The sequence below is a fragment of the Epinephelus fuscoguttatus genome, linkage group LG24, assembly GCF_011397635.1.
Source record: "Epinephelus fuscoguttatus linkage group LG24, E.fuscoguttatus.final_Chr_v1".
NCBI lineage: Eukaryota > Metazoa > Chordata > Actinopteri > Perciformes > Serranidae > Epinephelus > Epinephelus fuscoguttatus.
This window is the reverse complement of record NC_064775.1, coordinates 13,137,756-13,150,839: the sequence shown is the minus strand read 5'-3', so window position 1 is coordinate 13,150,839 and position 13,084 is coordinate 13,137,756. Positions and strand designations below refer to the sequence as shown.

The 13,084-nt window shown below is 41.9% G+C and overlaps 2 protein-coding genes across 2 annotated transcripts; one reads left to right on the top strand and one right to left on the bottom strand.

Moving 5' to 3' along the window:
- The first annotated feature begins 1,642 nt into the window (after positions 1-1,642).
- On the top strand, positions 1,643-5,436 carry LOC125885144 (retinol dehydrogenase 7-like). Its single transcript, XM_049570629.1, has 5 exons — positions 1,643-1,768; positions 3,282-3,596; positions 4,453-4,711; positions 4,802-4,965; positions 5,051-5,436. The coding sequence occupies exons 2-5, from the start codon at positions 3,284-3,286 to the stop codon at positions 5,272-5,274; spliced, it is 960 nt and encodes a 319-aa protein (XP_049426586.1). The 5' UTR covers positions 1,643-1,768; positions 3,282-3,283; the 3' UTR covers positions 5,275-5,436.
- A 3,422-nt stretch (positions 5,437-8,858) lies between these two features.
- atp5f1b (ATP synthase F1 subunit beta) lies at positions 8,859-12,807 on the bottom strand. The gene is made up of 10 exons (XM_049570625.1): positions 12,649-12,807; positions 11,600-11,773; positions 11,318-11,492; positions 10,995-11,116; positions 10,707-10,891; positions 10,444-10,602; positions 10,111-10,233; positions 9,730-9,942; positions 9,438-9,639; positions 8,859-9,334 (listed from the first exon to the last, which is right to left on the bottom strand). Exons 1-10 carry the CDS (start codon positions 12,749-12,751, stop codon positions 9,237-9,239), a joined length of 1,554 nt encoding a protein of 517 aa, XP_049426582.1. The 5' UTR covers positions 12,752-12,807; the 3' UTR covers positions 8,859-9,236.
- Between the last annotated feature and the right edge of the window lie 277 nt (positions 12,808-13,084).

Here is a 13,084-nt window from a genome sequence, read left to right as displayed (position 1 = left end):
CCCAGGGCCTCAATGGGAGGGTGGCCCTTGAAAAGCCAGGAATTGAGCACTATAACTAAATTAGATTGTCAAAATAAATCGGTTGAAATACTGAACTTTGTATAGAAAAAATAGTGTAAGCTCTCTGAGGCCCCTCTCACCCCATAAAGGAGCAAAATGGTTTAGTCCACCCCTGCACTAGGATTCATCTCTAAACAGAGCTGAGTGAGTGACTGATAATGTTGCTGAAGCACCGATGTACACTGTCATGTCTTTCCCCAAGAAAAGGAAATCAGGGTTTCAAAAATGAAAAGAAAGAAAGGAAAGGTAAAGAAAATTTAAAAGGTTATTTATCGGCTCACATTGTCAGAGCACAAAATGCACTCCGGGCAGAGACGCTGCAGCAGAAAGTCAGGTGCATTGAAAGTGAACTTCACCGCCCATTGTGCTGGGTTCAAAAGTTTGCCTCTGCAGCTGCTGCTCCTCCCTGATATGATCACCTCTGAACGGATGTTATCCACTCTCTGAGACACTGCAAAAAACAGACCTCATGGAGAGCTCCGCCTGCGCTGCATTCACATTCCCACAAAAACCTGTAGATATGGGTCGTTATCAGCAACACATACACTCTAATTCTGTGGGAAACAGTGGACATGGGTCAAGAGAGGAAAGACAGGCGGCTCACAGAGACTGCTTATGCATAGGGTCTGGAATTTGATGCTATGTCCCTGTGCACATATGGAATATGAAACTGTGGGGCTGGGAGTCCTCTGCCAGACAACTTTGAGCATCAAACACTTAATTACCTGCATTCTGGTGATTTTCTTTGCATCGAATTTTGCCTTTTCTGCACTAGTTTATGGTGTAAATCAGGGGTGTCAAACATACAGCCCAGTTTGATCTCAGATGGGCCGGACCATTAAATCCATAACACAATAACCCATACCATCAGCTCCAATATTTCCCCTTTTTTTGTGTAAAGAATTGCAACTACATTCTACAGACATTCATATTTTTACAAAACACATGAACAGTCTTAAGAAAAACAAGTGTAGTTTCAAGAGTATATCTCAATTTTTTTTTCACATTTTTACAGTCATTACATGTGCATTTAGCCACACATTTCCTGATACAGATTCTTTTGCACAATATTCAGTGTCTTTAAACATGTTCACAGTAAATATTCATTGTTATATCAGAGAACTGTATTCAGGTCAGGGTTGAAAAGCCTCTGAAGCAGAATTTTACATGAAGTTGGCATTGTTAAACTGAAACCTGGCACCTCCTGGGCTGTGTATTTGACACCCCGCGTGTAAATATCTTTATTGTTTGTGTCAAAATAACAGTCCTGCTTCTTTCACTTTTTTCTACACCAGTGAGTGATGGCATGACTCCCTGACATTGTCACACACATCCTAGTTAAACTTAACACTCCAAGATATTTAGAGCCTCTCTTGCATACAAGGGTCACAGCACAGATGATCAGGTCTTATTAACAGTGATAGATTATACATTAATCGTTTATTTATATATGCATTTACTTTCCTCGTCCTGAGACGGGTCAGATTGCGGAAGCAGCCAGGCGCAAAGCCTCCTGCGCGGCTGCAGACAGACTCCATTGGGTCACCCAGTGCAGCAGCAGTTACCGTCCCCCGCCGGTAGGTGTCGCTTGTTGCCTCGTTCAGAGAGGCTCGGTGCTGCAGCTCTGCCATTGGTGGACCAGCTTGTTTTCCTGCTATATAGCTGTAGTAACAGCAGCTCTCAGTACAGGAGGACCTCTACACAGCAGGTATGCAACTTTGTCTTTGTCTCTTGTTAACACGAATAGCGAGGTAACTCATAAATGAGGAGGAAACTATACGATATAATTAGATGTTAACTGCGGTGGTATTACGCAACAGTAGTGTAGCTAGGGCCGAAGTGAGACAGAGGAGACCTGTGAATCAGATTCATTTATGATCATTTAGCCTATGTTTAGTCGCTTTTTTAGTCCAACAGAAGTCACGGGTCAACTTTGAACTTTGAAGTCCGTACCTTTCCTAATCTCTCTGTTTGTTCTCACTGTGAAGTTGTGCGATGAGCAGTGGAAGAGGAGAAATCACAAGTCTGTACTTCGGTAAAAGTAATACTATCACACTGCACAAATACTGTTACTGGTAAAATATGTAACTAAAATCAAGAAAATGTATTTAAGTATTAAAAGAATGAAATCATGCATGAGTAATGACCGACGATTATCAGATCGTTTCAACTCCACTTGAATGCAAAAATCTTAATTTATGATGTCTCTAGTAACTAAAGGTATTAAATATTATAGTGGAGTAAAAAGTACAACATATCCTTTGAAGCAGCAAGTGGCATTATATTAAAGTACTCAAGTAGAGTCGATGTAACTCTAGTTTGTATTCAAGTACAGTAATTGAGTAAACTGACTTTGTTACATTCCACCACTAGTATTGTGGCATCACCCAAGTTTGTGAAGCTAGTGAATGACCAAGTGAATTTAAATTATGAGTAATTTCATTTGCCATGTTAAAGTTCATCCTAAAAAGCAAGATGTCAGAAAGATAGCTTCCTCCAGTTATTTTTGAAAAATGAACTTTTGGCCTGAGCCAACTACCAGCTTCAGTGTTCAAAGGAACAGAAACATTTGAGCTCTGATTTGGACATGTGTGGCAGTGGTTGATTAAAAGTATGTCAGTACTAATAAAATCTACCCTTTCACTGATATTACTGGATTGTCAATATGAATGCATTTATGTTTACATAGCATTTTACTGTTGAATGAAGAGTGGGCTCATTTTCCCATTAATGTAGGCTATTAATTGATTATTAGTTGTACTAATTATTATTATTAATTATTAATTATTATTATTATTAGTATTATTAAAATGATATTAAAATGAATGTACCCAGTCACAGTTTCATGTCAGCATCTCCCGCTTATAAGTGAAACTTAGAACAGCGACAGACACCAGGACTTGGCGCTCTCAAAGGTGTGTCTTTGAGAGAGAGAAGGTGGAGGGTGGACTATTGCACACAATACATAGTTCAGTTCAGGCTTGCTTGCGTTCTGTGGTTGTAAGATAACATTTAGCCCAAATTCCAGTTTTTTATCTTAGCAATCCACAGAGTACTGACAGGGACGTGAAGTTTTGGTCAACAAGGCAGAGAGCCTGGCATGAGCAGACAGATGGACAAAATGATATGATAATCTTTTTGTTTTTTATTGTAGTTGTATTTAAATAGTCTGTCATTATGATTATGCAGCACTGAACAGTCTTCCCTCTGTGTTCTCACAGTCATGTACCTGTATCTCCTGGGCCTGGTGGTGTTCTACTACCTGTACCGCTGGATCAGGGAGTTACCCAGAGTCCCTGATAAGGGCAACAAGTATGTGTACATCACAGGCTGCGACTCTGGCTTTGGCAACCTCCTGGCCCGCCATCTGGACAAGAAGGGGTTCAGAGTGATTGCTGGGTGTTTCACTGAGAAGGGAGAAGAGGATCTGAAGAAGTCCTGCTCCAGCAACCTGATCGCAACACACCTGGATGTTAGGTCGAAGGACAGCGTCGCCAAAGTTGCAGCAATGATCAAGGACAAAGTGGGGGAGCGAGGTGAGTGTGGAGTGTTATCTCTCTCTCTGACTGTAATATCTCCACAACTGTTGGTTTGATTGCCGTGAAATTTTGTACAGGCAATGACGGACCCCTGACTTGTCCTCTAGCGCCAACATGAGGTTGACATCTGTGGTTTTAAGGAACATTTCTTAGCAATTACTGGATGGATTGCCATGAATTTGGTTCAGACGTTCACGTTCCTCTCAGGATGAATTGTAGCAACTTTGGTGGTCCTCTGAGTTTCCATCTAGTGCCATCATCGGGTAGAAATTTAAATTTGTCCAGTACTGGTTACACCTCCACAAAGCTTTTATTGTGTCTCAGTGTTCTGCATAGTGGTCAGTAAAATGTTGTTGTTAGATGCTCACACTGCCTAAAGCACAGTCATTTAACTGGCACATACCGATGCCAGTCAAAACCTGACTCCATGTGAAATGTGCTGAGCTTGTATTAACATGCTTGGATTTTTTTCTGCTCTCAGTGTGAAAGATTTAGGGAGAAATATTGGCAGAAATGGAATATAATAAGAGTGTTTTAGTGTATAATTACCTGAAAATGTTTGACTATAGTGAAAAGAACTCTCCGTCCACATGTCAGCATGTATTAAATGGCTGCACAGACCACCACTGTTTGACGCTCCATTTAAAGCTTCAAAATGTAAAGGAAGTATGAATGAGCCTTAACTGGTTGAAGTTTGAGCTGGTTGCAACCTGCAGTTGTCACTGCTAGATGCCACTGAGTCTCAGTCTTAAACACTGTTCCTTTAAGATTACTGTTGCAGCTCTGCTAGTTTTGAAGAAATCTTGCAGCAACAAATTTCATTGACTTGCTATCCTCTGCATGATCCTCCTAGGCTTATGGGCTGTGGTGAACAACGCAGGCGTGTCCGTCCCCAGTGCCCCGAATGACTGGCTGACCATTGATGACTTCAAGTACATGCTGGACATCAACCTGAATGGGGTGATCGCAGTGACCATTAGCGTCCTGCCGCTAATCAAGAAGGCCAGGGGAAGGGTGGTCAATGTAGCCAGTGTGTTCGGGAGGATCAGTCCCACAGGAGGCCCGTACACTATCTCTAAGTACGGTGTGGAAGCGTTCAATGACAGCCTCAGGTGAAACATTAACTCACACAGTCAATGGTTTGTCAGTATGTCAGTTCAACACATATGCAAGCACTGATCAAATAAAAATGTTCGGCCTAGGTTAAATATGACACCTTTTGGTGTCAAAGTCCTCTGCATCGAGCCAGGCTTCTTCAAAACAAACGTGACTGACACTGCTATCCTGAGCAATAACCTGAAGGTGCTGTGGGACAAACTCCCCCAGGACGTCAGAGATGACTATGGGCCTGATTATTTACAAAAAGGTAAGTTTGGATCATTGTTTTTCTTCATTTATGTCTTTGTTTTTAATTAATCTATTTTTCTATTCCACTTTTTTTTCCCTCCTAGGACTTGCGTTAGTTTCAGACAGAGTTGCCAAGATAAGTGATGGAGATCTGATGAAGGTGGTCAGCTGTATGGAGCACGCCATATCTGCTGTCCGGCCCCGCACCCGCTACTCTCCGGGCTGGGACGCCAAGTTTTTCTGGCTGCCACTGTCATACATGCCAACCTGTGTCTCTGATTACATCCTGAACAAAGAAGCCATTCCTATTGCCAAGCAAGTGCAATAAACCGTGCTTTATTGTATCCACATCTGGACTTTTTACGCAATTTAACAATATAAATCTACCAGTCCACTGATGTCTTTGTCATTCCTGATTAAAGTCTCCTTCCTATCTACGTTTGTGTTTCCAACATTTGGCAGGTGGTATAAACAACACAATTTAATGCAATACATTGTGTCCCATCTCTGATTATTGTCCATAAACTTGTTTTTATTACAAGCAGTTAGATTATGTACATAGTCAAGGTCACTTTATCTTCAGGCAGATAGGAGTTTGTTCACACGAATATGCTTGGCTGTGATAATGGTGACTGTGTCAAAGGTTAGGGATGAGTAGCAGCCTGATTCATACGTGTTGAAGTATGAAAGGAGTAGGACCATGTTGAGAGACAGGACTGTGATTTTGCTTTGTATTAAGAAGACAAAGGTCAAATACAATTGAAACTTCTGTGTGACAAGTGTAAGGACTAAAAATAATGGACGTAGCGACCACGATGTCACCCATTGGTTTGTGGACTCTGGCTTTGAAGCGAGGGAGTGCCGCAACAGCCTTGTACATGGGGCGCCTGCTCTACCACTAAACCACAGACGCCTAGTTGTTGGACATTTTAACATGGGCTTGATGTGGACTGACAGGCTTTTGGAGCCAACCTCAAGCGACTGTTTAAAGATCAGTGTGTTTTTGGCACTTCTGTGTTGGCCTCAGAGGTTGCCACTTGTTCAAGCGATATATATGTGTATATATATATATATATATATATTTATTTATTTATTTAAAAATAACATACAAATGAGAGAAACACAACTATTTCAGTGAAAAGGTATTGAACTTCCCCTCACTGATGATGTTACACTTCTTTGCTGTGTCCATGTCTGTTAGGTAACTGTCCACCTGTATAGTTCCTATTTGTGGCACGTCTACCAACTGTATGATAGTCCTGCCATCTTGAGGTGAACAGAAAACATTTTGAACAACAAGCCACTGGCTGATTATATGATTCTGACATACTGTTAGTAGATGGTATAAAGGTAAATGTAATGCTCCTTGTTTTTTTTATCCCCAACTTTCTGTTTGATAAATGTGGTGGTTTAAAGTTTTTGCTTTCATGTAATTTTATCTCAAGTAAACTGCCAGTCAAGCTTGCCAATTTCCATAAACAAGCCCTGGACACATGGAAAATCCCTTTTAAACACAACTTCTCCCCACACACATGTAGCCTATATTATAGAATAATCAACATGTTGTATACAAAAATAAGACCATATTTTTTGAAAGACTGGTATGACCAAGGTATTATGTTTACTTTTGAAATTCTAAATGATACTGGGGACCTAGCTACCTATGAAGAATTCACCCAACAAAGAGGATTAGAAATTTCTCGCTCTTTGCATTCCAAAGTACTTAAAAGTATACCTACTAACTTGCTATCTCCAATTAAAGCATCTTGTCTGTATAAACCATGCCCAGGAGTGATTCCTGTACTGTGGCTTGGTGGAAGGACTTTTGAGGAACTTTCTTGTAATAATGCTCATATTAGGAGTGTTTTTACTTCTCTTCATAGTCAATATCCCAGCTCCTTTCATCGGTGGAGAGTGATGTCTCCTAACATCAGTAGGAATGTCTGGACTGAATTTAACAAATTTCTTGTCCTCAGTAAAGTTAAAGAAGTTCATATTAAACTCTTGCATAGATAATATCCTTGCAATGAATTCATTAACAAGTTTAGACCTGATGTGTCACCTTTATGTTCCTTCTGCAAAGAAGAGGTGGAGTCTTTTTCTCATTTATTTTATGTATGTCCACATTCTTCTAATTTTTGGACTCAAATATCTTTATTAATTTGGGAGTCTCTGAAGGTCTTGGTCACCATTACAGAAAGTATGGTCTTATTTTTGAGTGTCGAATCTAACAATAAGAAAATTGATCATGTGATAAAATTGCTGTGTCTGTTGGATAAATATCATATTAATAAAGCCAGATTTCTTCGGTTTATCCCAAATGAAATTTTGTTTCATGTTGAACTTAAAACTTTTGATGATTCTGTATGTAAAGTACCTAAAAACAAAAAAGCTTTCAAGACATCCAGCCTACTGAAAGATATTGTAGACCATACTGCCAGATAATATATTACTCCTGCTATCTATTTTTATTCATTTATTTATTTTTTTATTTGTTATTTATTTATTTATTTACTTACTCTGTTAGTTTTTATATAATTTGCGCATTTTTTATTTGGTGTGTGAGAACTACGGTGGCCGACACAAAAACGCGAATGGCACTTGCTATCAGGCACTACATACCCAATATGTGTACTATCATTCAACATACATTTGTGTAAATAAACAGTAGTGTGTATCTTTATGGGCGCACTGAGCCATACTAACCATGTCACATACTGACTGCCTCGTGTTTGGTTGGATACAGGTAAGTCAACCATAAATCACCGCCAACCTTAGCTCTAATGGTAATTTAAAAATATTTTGAAAACTGTATTATGCCTTGCAAAGTGCAATCTTACACTTTTTACAAACTTGAACCCAAATTAAATTGTTATTTATATTACACAGCCGTTGGTCGTTGTCTACCGCGTTGCATTGTGGGATATTTTCGCCAGCATACTGTCTAGTGTTTGCATCATAGACATATATATATATGTATATATGTCTATGGTTCGCATACTGTCATATTTTACCGGAAATAGTGTACAATTCATTTATATTAAGGTGTCGGACATGCAAAAAAAAATCCCACATAATATTTTAGCCTACTAAATAGCATGATAGTGTGGAATTTTGGACACAACTCCATTGTAAACTTTGTGTTCTGAGCTGCCGCAGAAACAACATGGCGGACTACGAAAAAGGCCGGCTTCTTATGTAAGGTTAGACACAAACGACTCAATTTAAGGTAATAAAAACATGATTGTCCGCAGTTTTAAGTGATAACACAGCAATGAAAATATAGATAGTAACATTATATTCCATTTCTGATCCTGCTAAAGCTTTCAAACAAGTCCCTAACACTTTAACAGGCTAACCCTAGTGTTGTGAGGTTACGTGATTGTGGGCTGCCGGCTGGGAGACGTTGATATGCGCCACTAAAATTCAAGTGTGGCGTGTGTTGAAAGAGGCTTCACTGTAAACTGTGCTGCAGGAGGCTATTCAGTCCTTCGTGGCGCTTTGTTTAGCACCAGGGGACCTGTAATACTGTCGGTTTTGTCTGCTCTAGTTAGGAGGCTCATCTTCTCATAATGACCAACCGTCAGTTTTTTTAAACAGTTTCCTGTATCATCCATTTTTGCCACTTAGCAGGGTCCAGGTCACAGTCATTTAATTAATTTTATAATTAGGACGTATTGTTTTATACTGCTGGGAAGCACTGACAAAAATATGATTTATAAAGTGAAATGAAGTCCTTAATGTCCCTACCAGTTTGCCATATTTTGTGTCCCATCAGCAACCATTCTGATGCACACTGCAATTCAACTAATACATATTTGCAGTCTCAACCGTTTTGATTATTAAAGCTAAATGGCAGTACAAATTAGCTCATAAGTTTGTCACTCTTAAAAGTTGAAACAAACACTGATCCATTGTTTGTCCACTGTTTTATTTAAGCGCTTGACAAGCTGCAACACAGTTCAGAAAGCTTAACATGGCTCGTGACTGCCTTCTTGTGGTCAGAGTGGATGACAGCCATTTCATGGAAATTCTTCATTGGGAACAAGATTCTCCACAACAACTATGAAAGCATCTAGGAAATATACAGTTGACAAGTTGTTTTTTTGTAAAGACAGTGTTTTATTCCATCTTTCACTGGAAACATTAAATAGAACTTTTCTTTCAGGATGACGAGACAGGTACATTTGCATTTTTGACATGTTTTACAAACCAAGTGCTCCTAACCACAGAACCCCTCTCCTTTGTTTTTCTCCGCTTATCCCCACAACAGCTAGCTTGTTTAGATGTTTATGAGTGCTCCTCAGCCAGCTTCTCTGCCTTCTGAACCACTTCCTCGATGGGGCCGACCATGTAGAAGGCCTGCTCGGGCAGATTATCATACTCACCTACAGGGAAACAGGTACAACAGAAAAAAATTAGTACCACAAATAGATTTGAATAAGTTTAAGGATGCAAGCAAAAAATGTTGTTTGACCCTAATATACATACCAGCAAGGATGCTCTGGAAGCCCTTGATGGTTTCCTTGAGGGGCACCAGTTTGCCCAAATGGCCAGTGAAGACCTCGGCCACCTGGAAGGGCTGGGACAGGAAACGCTGGATCTTGCGGGCACGGGCCACAGTCAGTTTGTCCTCCTCAGACAACTCATCCATACCCAGAATGGCAATGATATCCTGCAGGGATTTGTAGTCCTATAGGAGGGAAAGTGAACTTCTTAGCCTGATCAATGTTTGGTTAATTTAGAAAAAAAGATTTAAATATATTGCAATTATGTCCCAAACCTGAAGGATTTTCTGCACACCACGGGCGATTTCATAGTGCTCAGAGCCAACGATGTTGGGGTCCATGATACGGGAGGTTGAATCCAGGGGGTCGACAGCGGGGTAGATACCCAGCTCAGCAATAGCGCGAGACAACACAGTGGTGGCGTCCAAGTGAGCGAAGGTGGTGGCGGGGGCAGGGTCAGTCAAATCATCAGCGGGCACATAGATGGCCTGGTGGAGAAAATTAAAACTCAGTCAATCTTGAGTAGTTGCAGTTTTCCCTTTTAGTTACCATGAAATCAAGTGACCCCATAACCAACATATTTTTAAAAGCTTATATTAGCAATACAGTGAGTGAACATGCAGCTCCACTAAGCTATCCTCAGTGGTCATGTTTACCTGCACAGATGTGATTGAACCCTTCTTGGTGGTGGTGATTCTCTCCTGCATGGTACCCATGTCAGTGGCCAGAGTGGGCTGGTAACCCACAGCAGAGGGGATACGACCCAGCAGGGCAGACACCTGAGGAGGATGATAACTTTTGTCAGTATCAAATATGTCATTCTACATTTTTAGTCACACTCAGGAGTCTGGCTGTGGCTGTACAGCAGTAAATTGTGACTGCATAACAAATTTAAGTTACAACCTTACAACAATCCTGTTAATTTTATTTTTAGGTAAATGTTTCCTGCCACTGCAACTTGATGGAGACATGATGGAAGCTTTACAGACCTCAGAGCCAGCCTGTGTGAAGCGGAAGATGTTGTCAATGAAGAGCAGCACATCCTGACCCTCCTGGTCACGGAAGTACTCTGCTACAGTCAGTCCAGTCAGAGCCACTCTGGCACGGGCACCTGGGGGCTCATTCATCTGTCCGTACACCAGTGCCACCTAGAAAGGACAACACTAAAGGTAAGTGCTTTGCTCCTGGAAATAATTTCCAAAATGCGCCACAACTTCAAGTTTAAATGGTAGAGGCTTGACAACATCCTTACCTTGGAGGTGGTGTCCTTCAGGTTGATGACACCAGACTCAATCATTTCATGGTACAAGTCATTTCCCTCACGGGTACGCTCTCCCACACCGGCAAACACAGAGTAACCACCATGGGCCTTGGCCACGTTGTTGATCAGCTCCATGATCAATACAGTCTTGCCCACACCAGCACCACCGAACAGACCTATGATCATAAGTGTGGGATTAGTTTGACGATATCAGCAAGTGGTTTCAAAAATTGCAGTATGCTAGCCATCATAATATGTACACTGCCTATGAGCACATACCAATCTTTCCTCCCTTGGCGTAGGGAGCCAGCAGGTCCACCACCTTAATGCCAGTCACCAGAATCTCCTGCTCCACACTCATGTCAGTGAACTCAGGGGCCTCAGCGTGAATAGGTGCAGTCCTGTGGAGAGGAAAAACAGTTCAGTAATCTACTGAGTTTTTGCAGGCCAATAGACCTTTAAAAGCTCATCATATGTAAACAACAATGTCATGCTAGGTGTGGCTAGCTTTACTAACCTCACTCTGATATCATTATTCTGCAAGACATTATGTTATTATCATTTCACAAATATAATGGTGTTATTTTTCTAAGTAAACTCACTGCTTGGTGGAGATGGGACCCCTCTCGTCGATGGGCTCGCCAATGACATTCATAATCCTGCCCAGAGTCTCGGGACCCACTGGAATTCTGATGGGGGCACCGGTGTCCAGAACTTTCTGTCCACGGACCAAACCCTCAGTACCATCCATAGCAATGGTACGCACTGTGTTCTCCCCTAAACACATGGTGGAAATTTCTCAGTTATTGTCAACTGTAAACATTAAGCATTTTCTGTCTGCTCCTGCAGGACTGAAGGAAGGTCATACTGCTGTTGTTGCTCACCAAGATGCTGAGCCACCTCCAGGACTAGCCTGGAGTCACGGCCGGCGACTTCCAGGGCGTTGAGAATGGGAGGAAGGCCCTCATCGAACTGGACGTCGACGACGGCACCGATGACAGCCACAATCTTACCAGCGGCGGCGCTGGCAGCAGCGGCAGGTGCGACATAGTCTCTACCTGTAAAGTCATGCAGACAATGTGTGCATTTAGTGTGTTGTACATGTGTGCTACAGTCATGACCTTGTATTGCCACTGGTACGCATTAGTCTCCAACATGCCACCGTCTCCACTGAAAAGTACCGGACAACTGCGTGTCTGCTCCGCCTCAATGTCAAGGGATTCTTGTCGGTCAAACTTTGAGCCTTAAGACACAACTACAATAATTGAGCGACGTCCCCTAACTAATCAATATGTATATTTGTGGGAAATATGAGTATGTCTTAATGTGTACAAACACGAGCAAGCCATTTTCCCGGCGCAATAACGTCTCCGTGGAAAGACAGGTAGATGAATGAAATGTACTTGGAGCTAACGTTGCTAATGCTGCTACTGCTAATGACAAACGCAGGGCATTCAATGGCAAGTGTAGTTTGAAGTTTCATACTCGTCATGTTAATCGATTAATTTAATGCTGGGTCTGTGGATTGTCGTTGAGGACTGTACGTCAGTGCTAATCCAGTTGCTAGACCTTGCTAAAACGCAACTTGTAATGCTAACGTAGCAGGCTCTGCACAGTCTCACGCCGCCTCATGTCATTACATAAAGGTCATTGCAGCCAGCACAAGAATAACACAGTCTGCTCATTTCCTGATGCATGACATCTGTCAGTAGGAGCATATCTGCAAGCGTGTACCAGTAGAAACCTCGAGAATAACTCAAACACTTTTCAAATATGTCATTTTCATGTCAAGGCCTGCTACGCAGCCGGCACGGCAGCCAGCGTGTTGCTAGTTAGCATGTTAGCATTGCCCCTGCCCTTCTCTGACGGGCGCGTTAATAACTATTTTTCTTATTACGACTTCGTTCAAAAGCACCAAGCATGCAGGACTCACGTGAAAGGACGGCTGGGGATCCGACGAGAGCCTTCAGGGGCTGGGCCCCAGGCTTGAGAGCCTGTAATGCCCCGGTGCAGCAGCGTCCCACAGCTCCCAACATTGTCAAAATGGCTGAAGGTGGAAAGAGACGGAGGAACTTGCGGCTTTATAATGAATGGCCGCTGAGGCGAACTGCGCAAGCGCGCAACGTAAGAACGGCTAAACTGAGCATGCGTAGAGGTTGAGTGCATCCTGCTGACATTCTGCCCTCCAGAGCTGGACTTTCTGACAGTAAATGTGACTGCTGAATGACCGTCCAGACTAAAGGTTACATGTAATTTAGGTTGTTATTTAAATTAAGTGAGCAATGAATGCAGATCGACATGGGAACGAGTGGTTTAGGTATCCCAGTGATGTCGCTGTACATTTGTACACAATGTCCCATTTCACTGGG

Excerpts from the sequence above, each read along its gene's own strand:
- LOC125885144 (XM_049570629.1), top strand. The coding sequence starts at position 3,284 with ATGTACCTGTATCTCCTGGGCCTGGTGGTGTTCTACTACCTGTACCGC. Across the intron at positions 3,597-4,452 it reads GGACAAAGTGGGGGAGCGAG|GCTTATGGGCTGTGGTGAAC; the intron begins GTGAGTGTGGAG and ends TGATCCTCCTAG. Across the intron at positions 4,712-4,801 it reads GCGTTCAATGACAGCCTCAG|GTTAAATATGACACCTTTTG; the intron begins GTGAAACATTAA and ends TGTTCGGCCTAG.
- atp5f1b (XM_049570625.1), bottom strand. The coding sequence starts at position 12,751 with ATGTTGGGAGCTGTGGGACGCTGCTGCACCGGGGCATTACAGGCTCTC. Across the intron at positions 11,493-11,599 it reads GGAGGTGGCTCAGCATCTTG|GGGAGAACACAGTGCGTACC; the intron begins GTGAGCAACAAC and ends CCATGTGTTTAG. Across the intron at positions 9,640-9,729 it reads GTGTGCAGAAAATCCTTCAG|GACTACAAATCCCTGCAGGA; the intron begins GTTTGGGACATA and ends TCCCTCCTATAG.